The sequence below is a fragment of the Sycon ciliatum genome, chromosome 3, assembly GCF_964019385.1.
Source record: "Sycon ciliatum chromosome 3, ocSycCili1.1, whole genome shotgun sequence".
NCBI classification, from domain to species: domain Eukaryota; kingdom Metazoa; phylum Porifera; class Calcarea; order Leucosolenida; family Sycettidae; genus Sycon; species Sycon ciliatum.
The window spans coordinates 21609849-21633710 of NC_088645.1; the positions used below are offsets into that span (position 1 = coordinate 21609849).

General features: G+C 51.0%; 1 protein-coding gene across 1 annotated transcript; it reads right to left on the reverse strand.

Annotated features, from left to right (window-relative positions):
* Positions 1-316: 316 nt before the first annotated feature.
* On the reverse strand, positions 317-18963 carry LOC135811725 (uncharacterized). Its single transcript, XM_065324963.1, has 3 exons — positions 17989-18963; positions 5681-6781; positions 317-5165 (listed from the first exon to the last, which is right to left on the reverse strand). The coding sequence occupies exons 1-3, from the start codon at positions 18413-18415 to the stop codon at positions 976-978; spliced, it is 5718 nt and encodes a 1905-aa protein (XP_065181035.1). The 5' UTR covers positions 18416-18963; the 3' UTR covers positions 317-975.
* Between the last annotated feature and the right edge of the window lie 4899 nt (positions 18964-23862).

Below are 23862 nucleotides of genomic sequence, written 5' to 3' on the forward strand. Positions count from 1 at the left end.
AAATGTCCGGAGCTGCGCCGAGTCATGAGCGTCGATCAGAGTCATGCACATTCTAACCCAGCATGCCCCCCCGCAACCTTTGCAAACCTGAGACAGGGACAATGACCTACCTTGGTATGAAAATCACAATTTTCAAATATATACAAGCGTAGCTAGCTATGAGGCATGCGACGAATGCACTTTTGGTTTTGGGTGCCTATTACCACCCTTGATATCTGGACGGTCCCAGGCCAAATCGGAATGTTTGGCAGGCATGGCATATACATGTACTCGCATCCGAAACTCATGCACTCCTTATCTGGCAATGCGCAATAGACCAATTGAAAACGGAATCTCTTTTAGAATTGACTTACATAATCATTGCATAATCAGCATTGAAAATTGCTAGCATGAACCTTGAATAATAATAATACCGGGATCCAATTATCAAGATGCAGGTGAGTGCAATCAACAAAGATGATTCACAGCATAGAACGCTTGTTCATTAGGTTGTTACGAATTGGTGAGCGAGGGAGCTAAAGCGGATTTTGACGAAAGCGGACGTTGCACATTATCCTCAACATTACGCTATTAAACCTTAGTTCACTGACGTGGTAGCTAGCGTGCGGTAAACAAGCTCAACAGGTTGCCATGAAGAGCAGAATGGCGAATGTAGTCTCCGTACTCACTGATACGCACGCATGCAGGCATCATCAAGCTATCCTCTTAATTACGAAATATTACAACACATGCGACTCAATTACGGGTCGTGCGAGTCTCAAACTCAACTAATATCAAGGAGCAAGAATAGGCCAAAGACGTTGGAAATAATTGAAACGCTGTGCACGCATGCGTCCTGTTGAGTGACCTGCTGGCGGCCACTGGTAGACGTTTAGCAGGGAGTGGTAAAACACCGGTATTTTACTACTCCCTGCTTTCCACTGAAAGCAAGAGGCTGCACTGACTAGGCGACTGGGTGTCGTTATCGGTCGCTTGTTATAGCAGTGGTGGCTTGGCCATGACGGTTGCGTACTGCGTGATCTCCGCGCTCGGCGGGGTCGGGCTGGTTCGTGCCGGCTGGGAGCCGCTGCTGCCGCCGTTGCTGTCGGCCATCTTGAGCTCCACTGCGGCGTAGTGGCTGACGCTGTTCTTGCGGCGCGTGTCGGGGTTGACCTCGCTGTAGACGTGTTGGTCGCGTGTCAACGGCCTGTTCTGGTAGTGGTCCGGTATGGACCGTGCAGCCTCCAGTGCAGCAGCCTTCTTGTCCGCCGCTACAAGGCTGTCCGGGCAGGTATAGCCTGGTCCGGGCCCGAGAATGTCCTCGTCGTCTTCCTCGATGAACGCATCGCCGACCGTGGTGCTATTCTGCTTTGCGGGCGTGGTGGTGGTGGCTAGGCTGGCGTCTTCCTCCACGACCACCCCGCCGGCTGTCAGGTGCACCGAGGCGTAGTGGTTCTGTGTCAAGTTGTGCGTATTGGCACCGACCGAGGCTGAGCGACTGCGCACCCCCTTGAACGGCTCCGGTTCATCGTAATCCCGTTCCGCTTGCTTTTTCACTCCTATATGCGTGATCCCCGTCAGGAGAGAGGTCTCGGAGTAGGCCGCGCCGGTTGCGTCATTGTCCACAGCCATCGTAGGCGCCTTGAAGCGGGGCATGGTGGATGTCTTCAGCGACGGCGGCTGCCTACTGGTCATACTGGACGGGTCATCGCTGGCGCATCTACTGAGCATCTTGCGGCCCGTGTCTGCCGCCGTCACGGGTAGCTGCAGAGTGGGTGTTGCTCTACCCAGAGGGACAGGGGTGCCGGAAGTGGTGGGCGTATTGTGGCCCGAGTTTGCGTTGCTAGCCGTCGAGCGACAGTCCGCAAGAGATAGAGGCAATGCGCCCATCGGGTATGGTGCGCTTGGTGTAGTGGCTGGCAGCTTAGGGGCAGCCGGAGTTGGTTTTGCTGGGGACGGCGACTGCACCTTGCTCACCACTGGTGGTGACGCCGCTGGTGTATCTGCCAACGATGGCGGCGGTGGCGGAGGCGGCGTGGGAGGGCCTTGTGGCGGTGACGGCGGACGAGATCGTTGCCGTTTACTGACGAGTGGCTTGCCTATGCTGTTAGTGTTGTTCAGGGAGCTGCTGCGGCGAACAGTTGTTTTGTCCGGCTTCTCAGCCTCAACCTTGTGCTGTCTTGCAGAAATCGGAACAACGCACGTATCGTAATGGGGCGGAAGATGAATAGTCATAGCCTCTATTGCAGGAAGACTGTTGCTGCGGGATCGCCGCGGGTTACGGTCCAGTGCACGGTGCTCCGCATCCGAGTCGGAGCTGCTGTCACCGCCGTCGCTGAACACACCACTGCTGGAGCCTCCGCTGCGCGTGGCGTGCACCGGCGCGTGCAAGGTACCGCGAGCGGCGTGGGCAACGGCGGCGGCGTGTGCGGCGCCGTTGTCGACGGCGACCACTCGCTCTCTGGTGTTGGGAGTGGGCGTGTAGGGCGGCACCGGCGTGTCCGGCCACATCACCGGAGTCGGCGCCATGGCGGGCTCGTCTTTTTGCCCACCAGCAGCACCTCTGCTGGTCGCATTGCGAGCACCGTCGACGTCGTAACGTTCGATTTGCTTACGCCGGCGATACATCAGAGCGATAACTGCAAACAGGACAAACACCAGCAGCACAACGAAGCAAGTCACTAGACCCGCGACGACAGCAGAATTGCCCGCCGATCCAGTGGAGTCGCCGCTGTCTGGTGTGTCAACAGCGGTGTGGGTTTCCTCTGGTACGAGCGGTGGCGGTGTAGGTGGTTGCTGCCGGCGACTGGCAAGCATAGCGAACGCACGATGACTCATGGCGCTCTCGCCAAGCTGCCCGACGGCAGTGACACGGTATGCGTGCACTTTGCCGACCGTGGCGGTAAGCGACGCGGAGCGCGTATTCCTCCCCGTTACCATGGTGCTACGCATGGGCCGCGCTCCCGTGTCGTCCTCCGGCAGCCACGTGTAGATCACGTAGCCGGTGATGAGGTCGTGCTGACGTCGCGGTGCGTGCCACGACACCAGGACAGAGCCGCCACCGCCAGCACCGCTCGGGGAGTTGTCCGTCTGCGCCATGACGTGAAGCGGAGCCGACACCAGCTGATTGGCGTCGGCGTGGCTGGCGGCGTTGTCGCAGCACGCACCGTACGGCGTGTGCAGCAGAATGGCGTCCGTGTACTCGCTGTACACGAGCAGTTCGTTGATGGTCATGTCTCGTCGTCGCCGACGCCGACCCGTGCGTATTCCGCTGGCGATGGAGCTGAGCGGACGATCCACCAGAGATTGGCCTCGTTCTCCGTCAGCCAGCGACACAACATCATGTGCCTGCTTTGCGTACAAAATTCTCATATCGAACAGAACGCCATCGTTGGGCAAGCCTTTCGGCGAGTAGCGGAAGTGACGTCGCCCGAGCAGCTTCGACACGTTGAACGTGCTGACGCGGAACACGACATCCGGGTTCGAGGCCGTCATGAATCGCAGCTTAACCATGAACGGTGAGTAGATCGGCGACGGCACAGGCAGCCACCAGCGGATCTCCGGCACTCTCCTTCCCGCCCCCGCTGCCGCCGACGTAGTGGTACGGTTGCTGGCGTAGCGCACGCTGACGTGCTGCGGGGGAGGCGTGGGCGTGCGGACGCGCATGTAGAACGTCATGTTTCCCGTGGTGCTCACGTACGTCTGCGTCTCGGTGGTGGCCGTCGCCTCCACCTGCAGCAGATAGTGGTAACCCTGGATCAGGTCGTCGAACTCCACCATCTCCTCCTTGCCGGAAATCTGCAGCTCGCGTATCGGCCGGTTCTCGACGCCCGGCAGCGGCGGGTTGTGATAGAGGCGAACGTTGAAGTTCTGCGGCACGCAGTAGTCGCCCAGCGAGCTATGGAACCAGCGGATACGCAAGCTCCGGTCCGTCACGTGCTCCTCTTTGAAGTGAATGGGCGGCTTGCAGAATCGCTCCGTCGAGGCCATGGCCGTTCGTGCGGGCCCGTAGCCGCCGCGCGCCGTCACGCAGCGCACCAGGAAGATGTAGTCGTGCTCGACGGCCAGATGGCGGACAAGACGGCCCCACTTGTGACTGCTGTAAGGTACGGATGCCCATGGCAACACTTGATCGCCAATGATCTGATACTCGACGCGAGTGATGGGACCCAGGCGCGGGTCGGCGTCGTCGGGAAACTCCCACGTCAGCTGGATGCTGCGCGACGACGCCGGGTTGGCAAGGAAACGGATCGGCGCCGGGGACTGCCGTGCCGTGGTGACGTCATGTGACTGGGTGGTGTTGAGTATGCCGACGGCACGGCTGTCCACCGCCGCCATGAAGCGGTACGTTGTCAGCGGCGACAGCCCCGTGGCCAAGTGCAGCGTGCTGGACGTGCTCAGCGTGGCGATTTTCGTCATCGGGCCACTCCCGGTCGCCACGGTTTCCGACGCTGGCGAATCCGCGGAAACACGTTGTTGGTAAATGGAGATGGCGGTGGCGTTAAAGCTGCGCGGTAGAGAGCTCCACGCCAGCCTGACGGTGGTGGAGTTGATAGCGCTGGTGAACAGGTTGCTCCAGGCGGTGGTGGCGTTGTACGCCGCCGACCCGCTGCCCTTGTAATCGCGTGACACCGTGTAGGCGTGCACGACGAACGTGTAGCGCGTGAACGGGCTCAGTCCGCTCACCAGGCGACTGAGACCGGCCGAGAGCGGCACGTTCACGTGCTGCCACGGCTGCCGCTGCGAGCCTGCCCCGGTGGCGGCCAGGTAGCGTACGATATGCCCGTGTATGGTCACCGGCGGGCTTGTCCGTGTGGGCAGCTTCCAGGAGACCAGCGCCGAGGTTCCGTTGACCACGCTGACGGTGACGTTGCGCGGGTGGTTGGGCTTGATGCGGATGGTGCGGATCATCTTGGTCACCTTGGTGCCGCGCCCGTACCGGTTGATGGTGCGCATCTCCACCACGTACACGGTGTCCTGCTCCAGGGCGCTCAGCTGCACGCTGCGCTTGTCGCGCGACAGGTATCTGTTGTGGTTGGTGGGCCGCGCGTTGTCGTTCTTGTGCCACACCACCTCGATGGTGGTGAGCGGCACTCGCGGTCGCGTCGCGTCCAAGTGCCAGTGGATGACGGTGCTGTTGTGTCTGGTGTCCTTGACAACCAGATCCCTCGGCGTGGGTGGCTTAGCTGCGCATTGAACAAAGAACATTTGTAGACAGCAGTGCAGAGTCACTAAGTTGCTCGGAACAGAGAAGTTATAATTTGGTAATGCCATCTTCAGTAAATCCGTCAAATAGTAGTGGTAGATTTTTTTTCGCGCTGGTGTCTGCAAGCGTCGTCTGGTCTCGTCTGGTCAAAAGAAAAATCTACCAGTACAGAGAAGTTAGTTGTGCCCGAAGGCTTCAGCCAGTGATAAGCAAGGCTGCTCTGCACTAGACTACGTTAACTGTGCAGCACATGTGTATGGGTCACCGGTGGAACTCTTGCTCCCTCTAGCTGCCACGACCAGCACCAGCACAAACCCAGGACCAGCCGCGTGCGCGCATGCACACTGACTCGCACTCACGCACACTCACTCACGCACGTGCGCGCACGCACGCATGTACACACACACACACACACACACACACACAATCGCACAACCTCTATAGCATGGTCCGGTGAACATAGATTAGGCAAAACTATAGCAACCAGCTACTTACGATTAATAAAAATGGCTCCCTGGTGGTGTTCCTCGGTTGACTGCCTTGTTACGCGGCACTGAAGAACACCAAAGTGCTCGCCGGTGACGTTCAGCTGGCTGTGAAACGGGCTGCTGTCGATTATGCGGTACGGGGCCGGCCTGCCGCCAAGCAACCATTCAAACTGGCACGTGGGCGCAAACCTGCGAATGCTGGCGTCGAGGAAGTCGTTAGCGGAGCAGGTAACGGAGCGCCACTGGTAGCGCGTGATCGTCAGCTCGGTCTCCGTCAGGCGAAAGGAGGCGGTGAGCGGGTTGACCACGATCATGTTAACCGTCTTGACCTCGCGCTGGAACTGGTTCTGCGCGTTGCACGTATACACACCGCTGGATGTGGTGCGCACACGCTCCAGCACCAGGTTACCGTTCACCGGCCGGGGGACGCCGGACACGCTCCCGTCCTTGCGCCAGCCGATGCGCGGCCGCGGCAGACCCGTCGCGAAGCACTCCAGCGTGACGTCCTTGCCGACGAAGCTGACCACCGTCCGTTGCTCCGTGTAGACGTTGACCTGGTGCAGCGAGCGCGCGGTCATGCAGGCTGCCTCGCACGAGTGGATGTCACGGAAGTAGTTGTGGGAACCGTCCGGCTTGCACTGCAGCGGCAAGTACTTCTGGCAGCGGAACGTCAGAGAATTGTAGTAGTACAAATCACTGTTCGTGCAGTCACCGTCCTGCGGCTGCGGCCGACAGCTGACGTTCTTCATCGTGCGTTCCACGACGAGCTGCGCCGTCTTCGACGCCGACGCAAATGACTTGCCGTCGAACGTGACCTTGGCGTTGCAGAAGTAGTGTCCCGAGTCCGACAGCTTCACGTGCGGGAACTGGAGGTTTCCCGACGGCAGCACCACAGCGTTACGAATCACACCTCCGCTATCGCCACTGTCGCCGCTGCGTATCGGTCTCGCCGTCTCCTGCATGCCGGTGAACCAGGTGGTCTCCACGGTGACGCGCCGACTGTTGCGGAATATGCTGGAAAATATGGCGGTGCAGCGTAGTATGGCCGTGTTGTTCTCGGCCACCATCAGTTCAGCCTTGGGGCCGAGGAGTCGGACATTCTCCGCACCTACACACGCACACAGTCAGAAGCAAAGAAATCACAGCAAACTCAAATTAGTGTTGAGTGACGGTCTACAGATGCTTTTAATTTAAGTTATTTCCCATTTTATTATTTCTCTTGTTCATCACACCCATGGTTCCTCATCTTTCTGTTCGTCATTCAATAAAAACATTCGTAACACTGTATGTCGATCTAACTGGTGGTGTTGATTGCGATTGTGAAACTCCGTGGAAAGTATTCGTATGCAATAGTAGAACGTATTGTGATTCACACCAGTTGATGCTTTTCTGCAGGGGTGTGTAAGCCTTTAACGCCGCTGGTACTTGATCAGTGGGGGAACACCCATGGCTGACAGAGAAATAATGCATACACACACACGCACGCACACGCACGCACACATCCTCATGGCTGACAGAGAAATAATGCACACACACACACACACACACACACACACACACACACACACACACACACACACACACACACACACACACACACACACACACGCACGCATGCAGGGACGCACACACGCGCACACACTTTGAATGTCATCCAGCCAGTGGCTCTGTGTGGCAAGGGAACCCAGTGTGGAAGGGCGGCAAGGCGTGGCATGACTGAATTCATCAAGCCCAACAAGTTACTAGTACGTACTACAATGGGCCCAGGCAATGGAAAAACAGAATGGATATCACCTCAAGTCCTAAGCCCATTGACAAGTGTACATGAATGGTTGGCTGTCAGGAGTGGCAGCCAGTATGGCACATCAATGTGCACATGGATCATGTGTGCTGGAGTAATTCACGATACAATCTGCACCGGCTTCTCACACACCTCCACCATTGTCACAGTGCCCCAATACCTCAGCAGTACTCAATCTGCTGCATTTTTGTCAGTTTCATACCGGCACAGAAACATGCAGGTGCCACCATTGATGTGCTGGGCACACAGCAACTACTTCAAATACTAGCATTGATAACAGTTTCTACATTTTATTATTGGCTCAACATCCGAGTTTCAAATTGATAACAGTGCTATTTTTAAGGTGCATGTGCTAGCATGGGAGTTGCACTGATGAGGCCTCATTGGCCGAAACAGTCTGGCCGTCTGCATCATTGTGTACTAGCATTCTATACAGCTTTACGTGTATGGTTTCCTTGCACTCCACATCCACTCAGGATCACCTATATGTACAATAACGTAGTGAATTGGGGCGCAAGGAAATAGTATATCCAGCTAGCTCTTTTCAAAGGGAACACTTAGTTCCTGAAGACGAAGTGTAAAACATTGGCATGCCACTAGGTCTTCCAAAGTTAGAACCCCCCTCCATACACACACATACACGCATACATACATACACACATACACGCATACACACATACACACATACATACATACACACATACATACATACACACATACACGCATACACGCATACACACATACATACACACATACATACACACATACATACACACATACATACATACACACATACACGCAGCACTGAGTACAGGTACAGTACATGTGTAGAGGATAACAGCAGGTAACAAAGGACAGTACAGGGGACATGTAGTTGCATTGGACATTGGACATCAGACAGGGACTGAGCCGTGTAGCATGCCTTCACTTCAGACGGTCTTCAGTACTTCAAAGTAAGACATTGCTCTCTGTTGAAGGAAAACCTGCCCAATGAGTATGTGTTGGGCGCCTTTCCGGGTTTCCACCACAATGACGAAGCAGTACCCACGCTCTAAGCCTACGTAGCTACGTAGGTCACACTCCTGTTTATGTCATGCCCACGCACAACACAGACCCATGGAGACCAAGTGGAAAAGAGAGAAGAGCCAGTGCCAGTGGCAGGGTTCTACGGAAACAGCCCAGGCATTGAGACTCCGCTTTGAAGTTGTCCACCATATTGTCCCACTAGGAGTGGAGACTCAAGAGCACAACTTTGTCCCCACGAACGGCACAACTATTACTTTGTCCCAACATGCCATGCCTTTGCAGGCCGGTTGGGGATGAGCTGGGCACTCTGGTAGGAAAGTGGTTGCCTGGCATAAAACAACTGCTGCACTTACAAACCACTGCAGAGTAATTCTAGCCCTGAACGGCCAGAGAAGTGGGATGCCCACCGCACTAGCACATCCCAGCAGGCAGCTGCAAATCAACTGAAGAGCTACCTCTTTCGTCTTTAACCAGCTCTGAGTCCTACATGCTGGGTGCAAGCATTGGCATGCAGGACAGTGTGCACCGGTGAGAGTAACACTAAAAGGAGCTGAGAATGCCACGAGGAACACAGCCGTGACTGCCATAATGAGACAGGCAGAGAGCGGGTAAACACCAGCCCAATACTGGCAATACTGGAGGCCCGGGTACTGAGAAGGTGCCTACTGTAGCCAGGCTACTGCATGCTCATTTCTCAATTAGGATAATTGCACGGGATCACAAGCATCATATGGATAGTAATGGGCATACATGAGCGGTGAATGAGTTTTCGCACATGTGTACCTCTTTGGGGACACACACACACACACAAACACGGACACGGCAGCCAGCACCAGCAGGGCACCAGAGCCGGCTCTGGACGCACACATTATCACACTGGCAGATAACTGATTGAGATCACACCATTGCACATTTCGACGAGCATTGTGCACATCTGGGATATTCATTATCCACGTGTCGGAATTGGACATGAGACACAAATTAGGAGAAGGTTAACACATGGCAGCTCAGGCGCAATGCCCTGGCGTCAGCGCAATGCCCTGGCTTCAGCGCAATGCCCTGGCTTCAGCGCTCGCTGAATGATTGATCAGCTGGCACATCGCATGCACCCATTGGGAGCATGTTGGTAACTCTCTTCAGGCAATACATACAAGGCATCAGTCAAGTTTGGTCTAAAGAGCAAGTCGGGGGATGAGACATGGACCCCAAAACGATCACTGAAGGAGCTTCCTACAACTTGACTCTACTGTTCAAAAATCTACGGCTAGTGCAAGGAGCATGGCAGCTTCCAATTCACAAAGCTATTAGGCCAGGTTTGAGATCATGTACATGTGCTAGCATATCTGATTAGATTTCCTCCCAAGAATCATACTCCAGATGAAGTATGCCATTGATCTCTCTCTCTCTCTCCAGCACACCACACAGTGCACCCCTACTAGGCCCTGCACACCATCTGACATGTCATCAACTCAGCACACCCACTAAGTCCATAGCATTGTCATCATTCTGCTGCTGAACATACCAATGTGATTTCACACAGCCGGGGTCCTGGTGGAAAGCCATTTCCAACCCTGCATGCACTCTTCTACACTACAACTGCACAAGCACATGACAATCCTAGCACTATCCTGGCTGGGTGGATTCCCAGAAAATTCCTCCTCTGGGCTAAAAAGGCTGTAATTGCTACAAGGATGTGATTACTAATCAGCTGATTTCATTGCAGAGTACAAGCTTAGCACTCATCCTGTCAATATGCCCCTGGAGTGTGCGGGGTGCTGACCGCTTCACTATGACCCCAATCTATTAATCAGCTCCACTCATTATCAGATTAACATAACAGGGTGTGAGGGCTGGTGAAGAGCATACCAGTGATGGAAATAGCTCAGGGTAGAGGAAAACAAAACGCAGGCCACCACAAAGCAGAGAGCCGCTGCCATATTCTCTCCCTGCCACGGGTCAGGCCGGAACCCAGCCATGGGGTCGGTCGATCACAGCTACCCCCTCCCCCAATCCCTGAACATCACTGTCTTCTTTAGACTTACATGTACATGTACACATAATGCGATTACAGACTCTTGTGTCAAGTCTACACACGGAGCTACACTAACACTAATACTACATTGTTGGAGAGCACAGCACGGGGCTTCTGGTAGCAGTTCCCCAAACCACCTGGTCGTTGCTCTCAGTTCTCCATCTTCAATCACAATGCTCAAATCAAATTCTGGCCCTCTAGAATAGCAGTATAATTCGCTGGAGCACTCACTCACATGTTCCACTGCCGAGAGGTACAAAGTGCACAGAAGCCCGGACTAAAGGTCCACTCCGCCTGAGCTTAGTTAGTCTGCTGGGCCAATTTCGAATCCAACCAACTGAGCTAGTACCCATCTTTCCTCCCTACAATAGATACATGCCCAGGTATTTTCACCCAAGCTAATCTGATTATTACATACTTCAAGATAGCAATCCTGTTCAGCAATAAATTGACAATAATTGTATTTTCCTCTGTTTCCTAATAGAAAAGGTCTTGTGCAAAAATGGATCATGTGCCCAATGTCTAAAATGGCTTTGAAAATTGTACCAATACAATGTAGAATCATATTGAAGGAGTGCAACGCATCATCCCCTTTGGTACACCCATTGCCGTGTCTGTGATTTTTTTGCGTGGTTTACAGACCAATTATTGTCGTAGAGAATTCGAAAGGCCTGCTGCATGGACATGGTGTACTAGCCTCTCTGCTGTGCACTATATGTAAGAGTGCTCAGGTGTTAACCATGAAACCTGTGTTTGTGGACCACCCACCCCAGACAGAGAGGAAGAGTATTTATAGACGGGTCTTCCTTGAACACAGGTGCAACGTTAGTTATGTGCATGCGGTGTACACAGCGACTTCATCTCCCCAGTCATGCCACGGGGCGTGAACAGAATCAAGCGGCTTAGCCCTTTAACACTTCACTATCACACCTGATTGTGTATCATTCTTCTGTTCTGCGAGCAAAACAAAACAAATTCGTGATCCCGGCGATGTCTAGGAGTCAGCCAGTTCAGTTGGGCAAGGCATTGTCGAAAAGCTTCACACTTCTTCACAGCAACCACTCCCCCACCCTAACACATCGTCTGCTGCCAGTAGTTCCTCATACAACCACTTCCAGCACACCGTGGCCATATTTAGGCTCCGTGCGATCTAAAACTCACTGAGGAGCCCGTGTCAAAAACCAACAGAATCACCCAGGATGGCGAAAGAATGTCTTGCAAGTGGATAGACTTTGCATTGCTGCTCAGGGCATCTGCTTTTCTACATTTGGGGTTCCTCCACAACACTTCTTTTATAAATTCTTAACTACAAGGAGGTATGACATGCATGATGTCACACATGATGAAAATGTGTAGCTTTGCTCCCCAGCAACGCTAGCGAGAATGCCAGTGCTCAGACATGTGAGCCACACGAATGCTCACTCCACAGACATTTTCATACAAGTCAGCCTAGTTTGTTGCAGCAATGCTGCTCAAAAGGCACATCACGAAACAACGACCTCATGAGTGATGACAGGTATTTGCCACGCAAGGTGGTGAGGATAGCTAGGAATAGCTACAGTTGTGCAGGGCAACAAGTGAGCTCTTCCACCGCTCTCCACTACACTACCATAGTAATTATTATACCACAACAACCACTGCATATAGACGTAGACTATTGAACAGAGTGGTTTAATTGTAGCTCCAGTGCATCATCAGTTGCTGGCCAAATAAAAATTAATTGCTAGTATGATAGCCCTTGGTCAATTGCGCCCACAGGGTTCTTGCGTTTACCAATCTCTGGCACACATACTGCCATTGTTTTCTTTCTCACATTAGTCATTAGATGCTGTTCGGCCCAGTGGGCATTGGGGAATGAATTGATTGCCCATGAAGAATGACTCATCCACCACAGCTGAAAATTTTATTGCCCAGTTTTCTTCTGCACCTCATAACGTGAATGTTTCCTCTTCATTCTCCTCTCCTCTACAATGACAATAAGCAAACTTGTCTGTGAGTGGTACATGAGCAACTCAATGATCAGCAAAGTGACTCCAATGATCACCTGAAAATCAGGTGTGTAGGAGAAAGAGCAAGGCGTTAGTACTGGCCAAACAGTGGCTAGCCTCCTCAGGCGAGAAATAAGGACTTGCACTGCGCCAAAGGCAGTGGACGATTCCTAACAGGCCATTACCCCCTGTGCCAGAAACACACTCTACATAACGATGCCTTCTTGCCCTGGGGGGGGGGGGGGCTTGAGGTCAGAGGCATCAGCAGGTCACTGTAATGTGTACGGCAGTACAGTCATGGACCTGAGTTGAGCTGATGCTGCCACACAGATACCAACGTATCATTACAAGGGTGATCATAGAGACAACACAGCCCCCTGGTAAACCTGCCAGCAGCAATCTTCTCCTGTCTATTACTTCAGTATGTGCCAATCATTTCAGATGTTTTAGGCATCGAAATCATGCAACGAGTAAGTGCGGCCATCACAGCTGGTACCATTATGTCAAGCTCAGAGCGGATTCGCCACACCTTCAGATGCTGCCCGTACGCCATGCAAACGTATCTACACTGGTAACAGACCAGCAAGCATGTCCTGCCTCTCTGTCTACACACTGGAAACAGAGCGAACATACTGCAAATTCAGGTTCGGAAAATCAGGATCTGCTTCCGCCAGGCCTATCTCTGCAACATAAGTAACTGATCTCCACTAGTGTTACATTGAAATCTCCATATCGTGTTGTAACATTTTTTACAAACACAATGCAAGCACCTGAACCGCCGGCACTTGAAAACCCACTGCAATCCCTGCAAGAAACACTTCATTAATGTGTGACCGAGCTGATGGGATGATCACTACAATATCTACGCCCAGAACTGGAGGAGCGAGTGGGGAAAGCGACCAAGCTATCCATCCACACGTGTGTTTCAATCACAAGTGATAGCTTACAGCAAACGTCACTCCAAGATTTTAGCACCTCACGAGGTGCTGAGGCCACCACTGTCTGCTGAGAGGTACACACAGACCAACACAATTAGTAACAGAACGTCTACTCTTGCCCAAGGTGCTCAATTAAGTTCCAGTGATTCGTTTCGCCTGAAGATCTCCAGTTACCGATATCAATCCTCAAAACAATTGTTGTGTGTGACGGGTGATCACCTCTATTGAGAAACTACAGGCGTTAGTTTTTTACAAGTCACTTGAGGTTCATGTAATACTCACATGGTGCCGACAAAGTCACAGGCCAAATATCCAAGTACACTGCAATGGAATATTGCCAAGTGCCAAGGACAGGGAGATTGCTTGTCGGGCACACCTCATTCCATGTACAAAACACGCTGCCATTTATGCACGAAAAAGCCGGAGGACACTGGTGCGACGCATGTGTGTGTGCGTGTACGAGTGTCTCTCTCTCTCTCTCTCTCTCTCTCTCTCTCTCTCTCTCTCTCTCTCTCTCTCTCTCTCTCTCTCTCTCTCGTTCTTTCTTTCTTTCTCTCTCTCTCTCTCTCTCTCTCTCTCTCTCTCCTTCTCACGTCTGTATAATTCCACATGTCCAAGACGTACCAAATACCACAACAATACGAGAACAATAAGGATGGTACTAGTAGGACTCATGATCCAGCACAAAGCTGTTGTTGCTGCCATTGATGGTGCAGACTACACAGTACTACACAGAACATATGCAATAGAACAGTGACACCTGTGTTTAGAGGCCAGTGCAACAGGAGCCCAACCTCGTTTTGAGACCATTCACCCCAGGCCCCCTACGATTGCTCAGCATACATTCTGACCCAACCTGTGTTTAACGACCACCTGTCCACAGAGACAGCTTTCAGTGCATCATGGGTGGTCACAGCATGCTTCAACAGCTAAATAAACCTCAATAAGAGCGTGATGAAACATTTAACCAAGAGAATGCGTTGTACACCGGTAGTCACGCCACAGCGTTTCTAAGCTTCACATCGCACATTCTTTCTGAAAAGATGGTCTGGCAAGGTACTAGAGACCCTGTTCCATAAGCACTGCTCACTGAGTACTGGTATGCGTGTTACGAGTTGTATGGGAAAAAAGGTCAAGTCGTCGACCTAGCTGACAACCAATAACGGTACTTTTTTTTGGTTTTTCAGCTACAAGTAGTCATTTTTAGACATTCTGAATGGCGGGTATTGACTTTCATCCATTAGCAGACAGACCTATAGGTCAGGATCGGATTCCTCTGGTCACCATTTTGGAGGGTGATTTGGAGGGCATTCTGTCAACACCTTGGGGGAATCACAAACAAGTTCTCTTTGTGAGAGAGCCCAAACTGGCAGCAATGTCAACTTTACTCGCTTTCCACCAACAGAAATGCCTAAGGCAAGGCATAACGGGAGTGAACTCGATACCTTAGCAGAAGGCAAGTTCTCTTCACCAAGTATCTGCCTTCAACGGACCCCATCGGACGCGGACCACAAGAAAGCCCCGCAGCACAGCGTGAAGACGCGTATGACGTTGCTCTCATGACTCACGTTACCTCCAGCATTGCCTTGCTTCGCCTCAGACAAAGCCATGTCAACTGGCACAAGCGACTGACAAACTACAATTAGTTTGGTATTTCAGTAGAGCTGCTCCAGCACTGGGTGGAGATCCTATTCGCCCAAACACACACCTGCATCAAGGTTTAAAATCCGTTTTGACCTATGTAGCATGTTTGGGGTTCAAGCTGCAACACGCTTACAGTTGTACCAGCATTGACACACCGCTATCCATGACAGCACAATGGGAAAAAGGCAAATGCCACACTGTCCCTAGCTACACCGATCTCCAAGTGTGTACATGTAAACTGTCGACTGAGTTTACACACAAGCGCTGGAGTAGTAACGTCTGCTTCTGCACCAGCTGGACAAGGAGTGAGTCAGTAGCCATCATGGAGGGACGTTTTATGTACACGGCCAAACCTCTTCAGGATGGACACCAACGACCCACTGTTGTTTATTCTCTGTCACGGGATTTCTTCTCATCCACATTTTATACACAATAGATGGCAGAGTAGCAGAAAACTAGCCTTTCCTATTGTTGTTCTGTGTACAGAGTGCATACATAGTAATTTATCCAATTGGGTTACAGATGCTAGTTCTTCTAAAGCGAACGTTTGTCTTATCAGTGTTCCTCTTGGCGAGGTTTCGCCGTACATGTGAGACAGAGAATAGAATCTAGCCTCTCGTCTAACTAGGTCCCTGTAACTCTTCCAAGCTCATGAAATACAGCAGAACCTGGTTGACACCCCTACTCAGTGTACAAGACAAACCTTTTCTTTAGAAGCCCCAGCATGACTATTGTGTACATCTCTATTGATCAATTTGCTAAGCAGTTGCCATGTAAAAAGTCCTTATGACAAAACCCTCCTGTTTTTTTTGTTGCATCAGAAACAGACTCCAGCAGCCTCCCTGGTGTTCAACTCAAAGAGGCTTGGCTTTGCTGTACAGATTAAGGTGATTGTGACGCAGGCTGATGTTGTGTGAAAAAATTGCACCAATGCTTGACTGCTCTTTCCTATTCTCACAACAGAACATACAAGACATGGTTCACGGCAGGCAAGACATGACTGGTTACAGCTGACACGGCTGGCACAGCTTGAAGCACATGGCCAAGCCTGCCTTCGCCATACCGGGCAAACGTCCTACACAAGAAGTGTTTACCCTAGGAATACTCCGTACCACTGTGACACTGCATATGTTTTCCTTCTTCTCCAGAAGTCCTCAGCCTGTGTCACAGCATGAGATTCTGGCCTGCCCTCCCAACACACTGCCAGGCCCGGAACAAACTCATTTAGATGCCAGCCTATTTACTGGATATAGCACAGCGTTTTCCGTATTCACCTGTCACAATGAATCATACGATAACAGATGGATACAGATTTAGGGCCTCATGGACAAGTGCAATTTTGCAGTCTTATTTTCCTATTCTTCACCCCCAGTCCCAGGGAAATGCTGCACATGCCGCGCATATTTAGCACAGTAAGTCCTCAGCCATTCTAATGTTATGTGTGTGCCGTGTTGCTATGCACTGATGCACAGTTCACTGCACAAGAATGTTACAGTACTGTACAACATGTGATTTTAGGTGTATTACAATTTCAGTGTCAGGGACCTGCCAGGTTTTAGGTGTAATTATGGAATTAGGTGACCAGCATTCCCGTCGCATACAGTGCATACGCTAGCGCCTTAAATCACCGAAATTTAAAGTTACACCGAAAACAACGTGTTTTACAGTACCTGCAGCATGGCCACAATGTACATGCATGTAGTCACAATCACATTGCTCTGCAATACGTATAATTGAAATGTTGATTATACTGTACATGACATGAGTCATTGACTACACAGGTGCGCGCCCTGTACTGGACTAATGAGTAATGTTGCAGGGAACTGCATTGTCTACTCCCTGGTCAGTATTCCAACCTGGCATAGACTACAAGGCACCTACAATGACACTGCTCTTGCCTACTACGTTACAACCAGGCCCTTGTCCTCAGGACGCAATTGTGCGGTGCCACTTTCTTTGCCTGAGTTGGAGGCTTGCAAGTGGCTAAATTTCCAAAACGAGTAATCGTGAAAGCCATGACTTGCACCACCTACAGACCAGGTCAGTGCGAGGCCCAGGGCAGATATTTTGTGAGAAACCTGCCCTCCTCTGATACCCACACAATCCACCGCCAAATCAATTTCCTGCTTCCTCTACGCTGGGGGGAGGATAGGAGAGTGAAGCCACTGGTTTGTGACATGTCGACAGCACACACACAGTTGCACACGGTATCCAGACATACCCATGGACGATTCCTACTCGGCTAGTCTGGCTACTGTGGCCTCGTGTCTGGCCAGATTTCTTGCACCAGCACGGTACACTGTTTTATGTGTCCTGGACTGCGTTTGGGTTGTCTCGCTGCCCGGACGAAGTAAGGAGCACATGAGTTGGTGTCACAGCAATACCCTTTGAGTATACCCTCTCGTCAATACCAATACCTAAAGACGTACTGTAAGTGTCCACTGCAGTACTTTCCGAAACGCCCGCAGACGCGTAGCAGCTTGCGGGAAAGCACTGCGCGCCCACTCTTCCACGAGTTGCTAGTACTAGTAGTAGCGGGAGAGACTCGCACTATATCGCACTATTTGCGGCTTTCCGAAAACCTACAAACAACGACATTTTCATTCCAATCCGATCTGCGCCGACAGAAAAATGTCACACCCGAGGTAGCTGGGGAAAGCCCACGTACACACGAACCTAATCCAAAACCGCTGCATCAACAGCAGTTTGACGTCCTCCTCGAGTTCGGAGAACAGTTTCTATTACTCCACGCTTGCCCACGGGCAGGGATGAGTAGGATTCAGCCTGTTGGAATCAAAGGTCGGGTGACACCTGAAACTGCATTTCTTCGACCAGCGCTAAACCACCCTAACAAGTCAACTCACACAAAATATCACCATCACTCACCGAACGTTCTGATGTGGGCCGTTCGACTTTTCAGCTTGCCGTAGATGCCATAGTCCACGATGCATGAATACTGTCCTAGCAATCTGCGACTGCTGGAGGTCAAGCGATCGTCGATCTGCAGCATCCACGTGGTGCGATTCCTACTCCTGGTTGGCGCGAGTCCATCACCAGCCCTCTCTATAATAGCCTCACCGAACTGCCATTGCACACCTCGCACATCGCCCGGTGCGGCTGGTGTGCAGGGGAGCACCGCGGTGAACGGCTCGTTCGGAGAGACCAGGATATCCTGTGGTTCGCTGATGAAGCGTGGTCGGAAGGCTGCCCAACATGTCGAAGGTGCAAGGAGAAGCAGACTCAACAGCAGCACCGTGAACGGCGCGAGGCGCACGGACAGCGGCGCTCTAGCCTGGCCGCTTCGCCAGTGCATTCTGCTACGTTTCACACCAGCAGATCTTGCTTCCTGGGCGCAAGAAAGCACCCTGTATCGCGCCAATAGAGTCGTACTGCACAAACAGTACGGCAACGTCCGCGTCCGGCTGACATCCACAGTAGCACACAGCGCCAAACCTCCGCTCTTGCAGAACTAAGCAGTTTCCAACAACAGTCAGCAGCGCTGCTCTAATAATTCTCTATGAAAATAATTTTCAGGCGAGCAGCAGCAGGGACCAGTGGTTTGTAGAACTACTACTAGTAGTTGGAGAGCTCCTTTCTTCACCGCCGTATGGTGATGACTGACACAGCGGGAAACGAGGCCGACTGCTCTGCACTGGGGCGCAGAATGAATGCAGTTTGATTTGGCGTTTGCTTGTGATACGATGGACAAGGCGGAAACATACGCCGGGCCTCACAGTCACACTTGGACAGCCTGATCGACTGTCGACCATCCCAGAATATGCACGGTCACATAGAAGTGCGCGAAATGAGCCTGCGATTGCGTCCTGGGAATCACCGACGCGTGGATGACAGGCCGCCGCAGCGCTGGCATGGCACTCGCTGGATGACCTGGCCGTGCCAGGCGCGAGAAGTCCAGCATGCAGTGCAGTGGGCAGTCAATCCGTGAGTAGATCTACTGCGTAGATCTACGCTTTAGACTACGGAGCATACGGCCCGGATGGACTACGAATGGTCATTGACCTGCTGACAGTACTGTACTCTGTGAACCTTCGCCTTGGAGTTCGACTTCGTGGACAAGCGCATGACTCGGCAAAGACTGGGTCGCTTCACTCGCTTGTGCAATCATGCATTTCGACTCGAGCGTCCGAGCTGCTCACAACTCGGCATACGGTCAAGCTGAGTGATGGCAGTGATTGGCCATCGCAGGATCACGGACACCGGGACGGGGCCATGAACTCCCGGTCTCGGACTGGCTGTACTGAGTGGGCCTGTGCTGTGGCTTGGCTGAAGACTGACGTCGAGTTAGTCATATCAAGCCAAGACAAAAGCACACTAGACGGAAAGGGCGATCGCCGACATCGGAATCTTTCTCAGTGCTTCTCAGTGGCGGGGGTGTATCTGCACGGTAACTGGTAAGTACAATCATACCAGTCTTGTAACACTTCATGAATAAGTCTGACTCAGTTCTGTACACGCACTACGTCACATACTACAGTTTTCACACTTCATTCACGCATTGACACACTGCCGCTGGCTGATATCGACCATTAGCATGACAGTGACCGACATGTTACAAAGACTCAAAGATTTTTAAAGTCCTATACACGTGCACGTACATGTACATGCCGTAAAGCAGTCCTATTTCTACACACTAACAGCGTTATCATCAATCTCCTGGTTGTATCGCACGACCGACCACGTCCGTAGTCCAAAGGCAAAGTTGAAACTTTGCAAAACGGGTCAATCTTAGGTCAAGTAGTTTTAAAACGGTGAATCAGGATGGCAAAATGGGGGATAATTGGAGAACAGTTACTTCAAAGTATTGTGATATTACACTGCGACATTCTCGAAACGAATTAATTGGCATCTCCCGAAGGGTAAGCCGGGTGTTTTCTTCAACTTGGTGCGACCTCATAACACTACTAATACTTTTGCAAACGTCGAGTCGTTATCGGGCTGCACACCCTATCGTCGCCCGTGTGTTCTGAATGTCTGCACCCGCTCTGGTTGGTGGTGACCTCGCTCTGGTTGGTGGTGGCCAGCATCTTGATGGACAAGATCGTACAAGTACATGATAATATATTGTACAATGTACATCATTCGACGTATGATGATTGCACAAAGTTCGTTGCAGAACAGAAGCTGAAAGTGATATACTGAGTTACAGCCTCTTATCGCAGGAGTTTCAAAGGGAACTAACTCTTAGTCTATAAGTTAGTGGACAGTCGACCTACGGGGGCAGTGCTTGGGCAAATCTATTCTGATGTGTGGAGTCACAGGGAATACACACTGCTATAACCATACACACTGCTATAACCATACACACTGCTATAACCATACACACTGCTATAACCATACACACTGCTATAACCATACACACTGCTATAACCATACCCACCGCTATAGCCATACACACTGCTATAACCATACACACTGCTATAGCCATACACACTACTATAACCATACACACTGCTATAGCGTTACAAGTGGAGCAGTAGTGAACCATGGCATTGTATGAAACTAAAGAAAGTTAGTTACGTTCCCGTAGTACATGCAGATCATCATCAGATGTGATTTGCACATGTATCAGCGGTACATGTACATGTATTTAATACAGATGATACAGTATATGGGGCGATCAAGAAATAATGTGTTTCTGGTGTGGTTGCGACACCTGGCTATTACTGACACTACTGTACTTCGCAGCCTCTCTTGCATTTCGAATACACTTCCCGCCAACACGCCCTTCCTCGCGCCCATTATGCTTTTGGTCAGACAATGACACCCTTTGCGATTTTGTCACGGATGAAAAGCATCCTAGAAGTATTAAATTAGTAATTTGTTACAGTAGTTGGTTCTGCTCAACCGGTTAACCTAGTCTAGTCAACCATGAGTGACGCATTCCTGCAATACCCCAGCCGCCAGTAGAAGCTCGACAGTGCACTACCGTAGTGAAGAATGCGCCAGGAATCATTGTACAATTGTGACTGTGCACGCTGGAAAGTTCTCTCTCAAGCACAACACGGACAGTGCTTTGACATTGTCAAACTGTAGTTACTGGAGGAAGAATAGGCATGTTATGTCGGAGTCACGTGGCTGAAACTGCAGCTACTTAATTGTAAATGCTAACTCCCATGTCCATGAGATAGCAGCATTGGGACTGAGAAGGTTCTGTAACAGTGCTCACCCGCCTACCTGCGTCCAAAGAATTGATCACATAATCACTCTTCAAGTGTGAGGGTATGGCTCAGGTATGCAGCGCTGTTTCATACAATGACATCGCATACATGTATTAGTACAGTGTATTGTCTTTCTCTAATAGTGGCATACGCGGCAGATCATTCACCTCAGTCCTTCGATTACAACCATACACTGATACAGTCATGTAATGATGTATCAGCAGCCATGCGTCACGAGGTCCCCAAGCGCATGTTCCAAACTACCAAAGACGAGTACTATCTGCGCCACCGCCTGCATGCCAGATCATCAGTGTTTTGTTTTGAGTAACCATACCAGGGCTCACGGAGTGTTCCTAATAAACCTCCTATACTATTTCAGGTTTTGCATAACCATGTCAAGCTACGCCTTGTGCATACTGCTAGTACATCATGTCCTGATTGTTCATGTATTCCTAGTCATTGTACTGGCATTCTGTACCGCAGTGTTTGTCCATTCAATTCGTAGGTGTGTTTCAGTGCAGCAGCAGACATTATAATAATGTGCCTGTCACTTTGCCAGTCGTCACTGATTAGGTATTGTTTTCGCACGAAGTAGAGAGTAGCGTCTGCGGGGTCTCGCTAGACTAGTAATGGCGTGAAGAAATGATAATAATTATTATTAATCGGCTTGATAGGGGAGGGCAGAAGGAGGATTCTATTCGGACCCATACCCACGCAGCTGTACCGTATCAACGTGCCTCCAAGTCCAACACGGTCTGACTCTGCTGCTGCCGCTGTGTTCAGGTGTATAGTGGTATTGGCAGCACTGGGGACGTGCGAGTGATATGATCAACGCAAAACAGCACCTCGGGGGAATGCGTTGACTTCACAAAGTCAAAGAACTAGTATTACTTCACAAAGTCAAAGATGACATCTCGATCTCACTATGACTTGTTGTTATGACTCGTGACGGCTGGCTGTGCAGTCTTAGTTATTGACATTTTCATGTCCTGATACAGTGATAATGCGAGAGTGCAACATGACAACTACTGACTACTGTGAATGCCAATGCCAAAGTGTTCACTCACCACTAGTGCACTGCGTGGTCCTGGAATGAGCTCTGAAGCGACCGCCTCCTTTCATTGTTTACTTGCTCAGTCACTAGTACAAGTACGGGAAGTCGGTTCTAAAGTACATGTACGTACATTGTACATGTTTCAAGAACTGCATGCTTTTGCCATTGTTGGACACCAGGGAGTCGTACTCAAACTGTTTTTTTGTTTGAGTACGACTCCCTGTTGGACACCTTTCCTGCAACGTCAGTGCCGTGCATGCACTCAGCAGGCTACCAGCGTCAACAATTATTATTACTATTCGCTGCATTGTTCGTTTGGTGGGGTGTACGTGTGTGGACAAGAGCGACTCTGAGCTGAAACCTCCACCAAGACTTATATTATTGATGTATGCTGGCCTGCATGTGGGGTCAAGACTCAAGAGTTGACTTTGATAGTGATCTAGACTACATGTCCATGACTGACTGTCTGTACTGTGATTGTGTATAACATGACTACTGAACTACTGTATATTACTAGTACCAACGAACAGTCATGTTTGTCAGTTTTGGATGATTGCGAGTGCATGTCCGTGGATGTACTTCCTCTTCGGTCAGATACACACCATGATAAACCACGTCCACCGTCAAGGCTAGATCGTGCGTAGGCTGCCAGGCAGGACTCTGGTCACAGTCTGGAGGGCAAGAAGAATGTTCCAAAGGATGTACATGTACAATCATCACCATGGCCACGTCAGACATGCAATGAGTGAATCACAAACACTCAGAGAGTCAGACTGGCTGTGTACATGTACTGTACGAGCTCTTGCCCAAATAGCGCGAGATCGAGAGTGCATGCTGCCATGAAGGGGTGTGAATGGCGCTGGCCTGGTTCCCCCATGGGCCATGGACGTACAGAGACATGGGTTTCTCTGCTCTCTAGCTCTACGTTGACCCGTGCAGTCTCGAGAACATCCATGTACATGTATTATCCACAGAAAGCGACTCCTACTCCTTCCCTGTTCCAACTAATATTGCTTGTCATTACATTACAATAATAGTTATACATTTCTCCATTCATCGACGGTTGACACAACGGCTGAATCGACCGGCGATTCCGCGGCTCTCCTTAGATGTGTTCTGCTGATTGTGCGACGCTGGTTCGTGGCACACACACACACACACACACACACACACACACACACGCGCGCGCGCACATACATGTACACACACACACACCACGCGCACATACATGTACACACACACGCACACACAAAGTCGATCTGCGTGTCATGCGTCGTTATTGGTGGTACAGTATGTACCAGTTATCTCCGTTGCCTGGGTGTTGGCTATGTACGTTATCATTATTGTGCACTGACTAAAACTTCAGTTGCATGTGCTGTAGACAGAGTGTATGCAGTAATACTGTACATGTATTAGTAATAGTCCATGGCTGCCAGACCAACTGGGTCATCGGGTCGAGCGGTTTTGCTTTCCCCAGAAAACCTCTTCTAGGCTCTTTGTCTTTGGTCGCTCATAGGCCAACTACTT

Excerpts from the sequence above, each read along its gene's own strand:
- LOC135811725 (XM_065324963.1), bottom strand. The coding sequence starts at position 18,415 with ATGCACTGGCGAAGCGGCCAGGCTAGAGCGCCGCTGTCCGTGCGCCTC. Across the intron at positions 6,782-17,988 it reads GGCCCACATCAGAACGTTCG|GTGCGGAGAATGTCCGACTC; the intron begins GTGAGTGATGGT and ends GTGCGTGTGTAG. Across the intron at positions 5,166-5,680 it reads GGGAGCCATTTTTATTAATC|CTAAGCCACCCACGCCGAGG; the intron begins GTAAGTAGCTGG and ends TTCAATGCGCAG.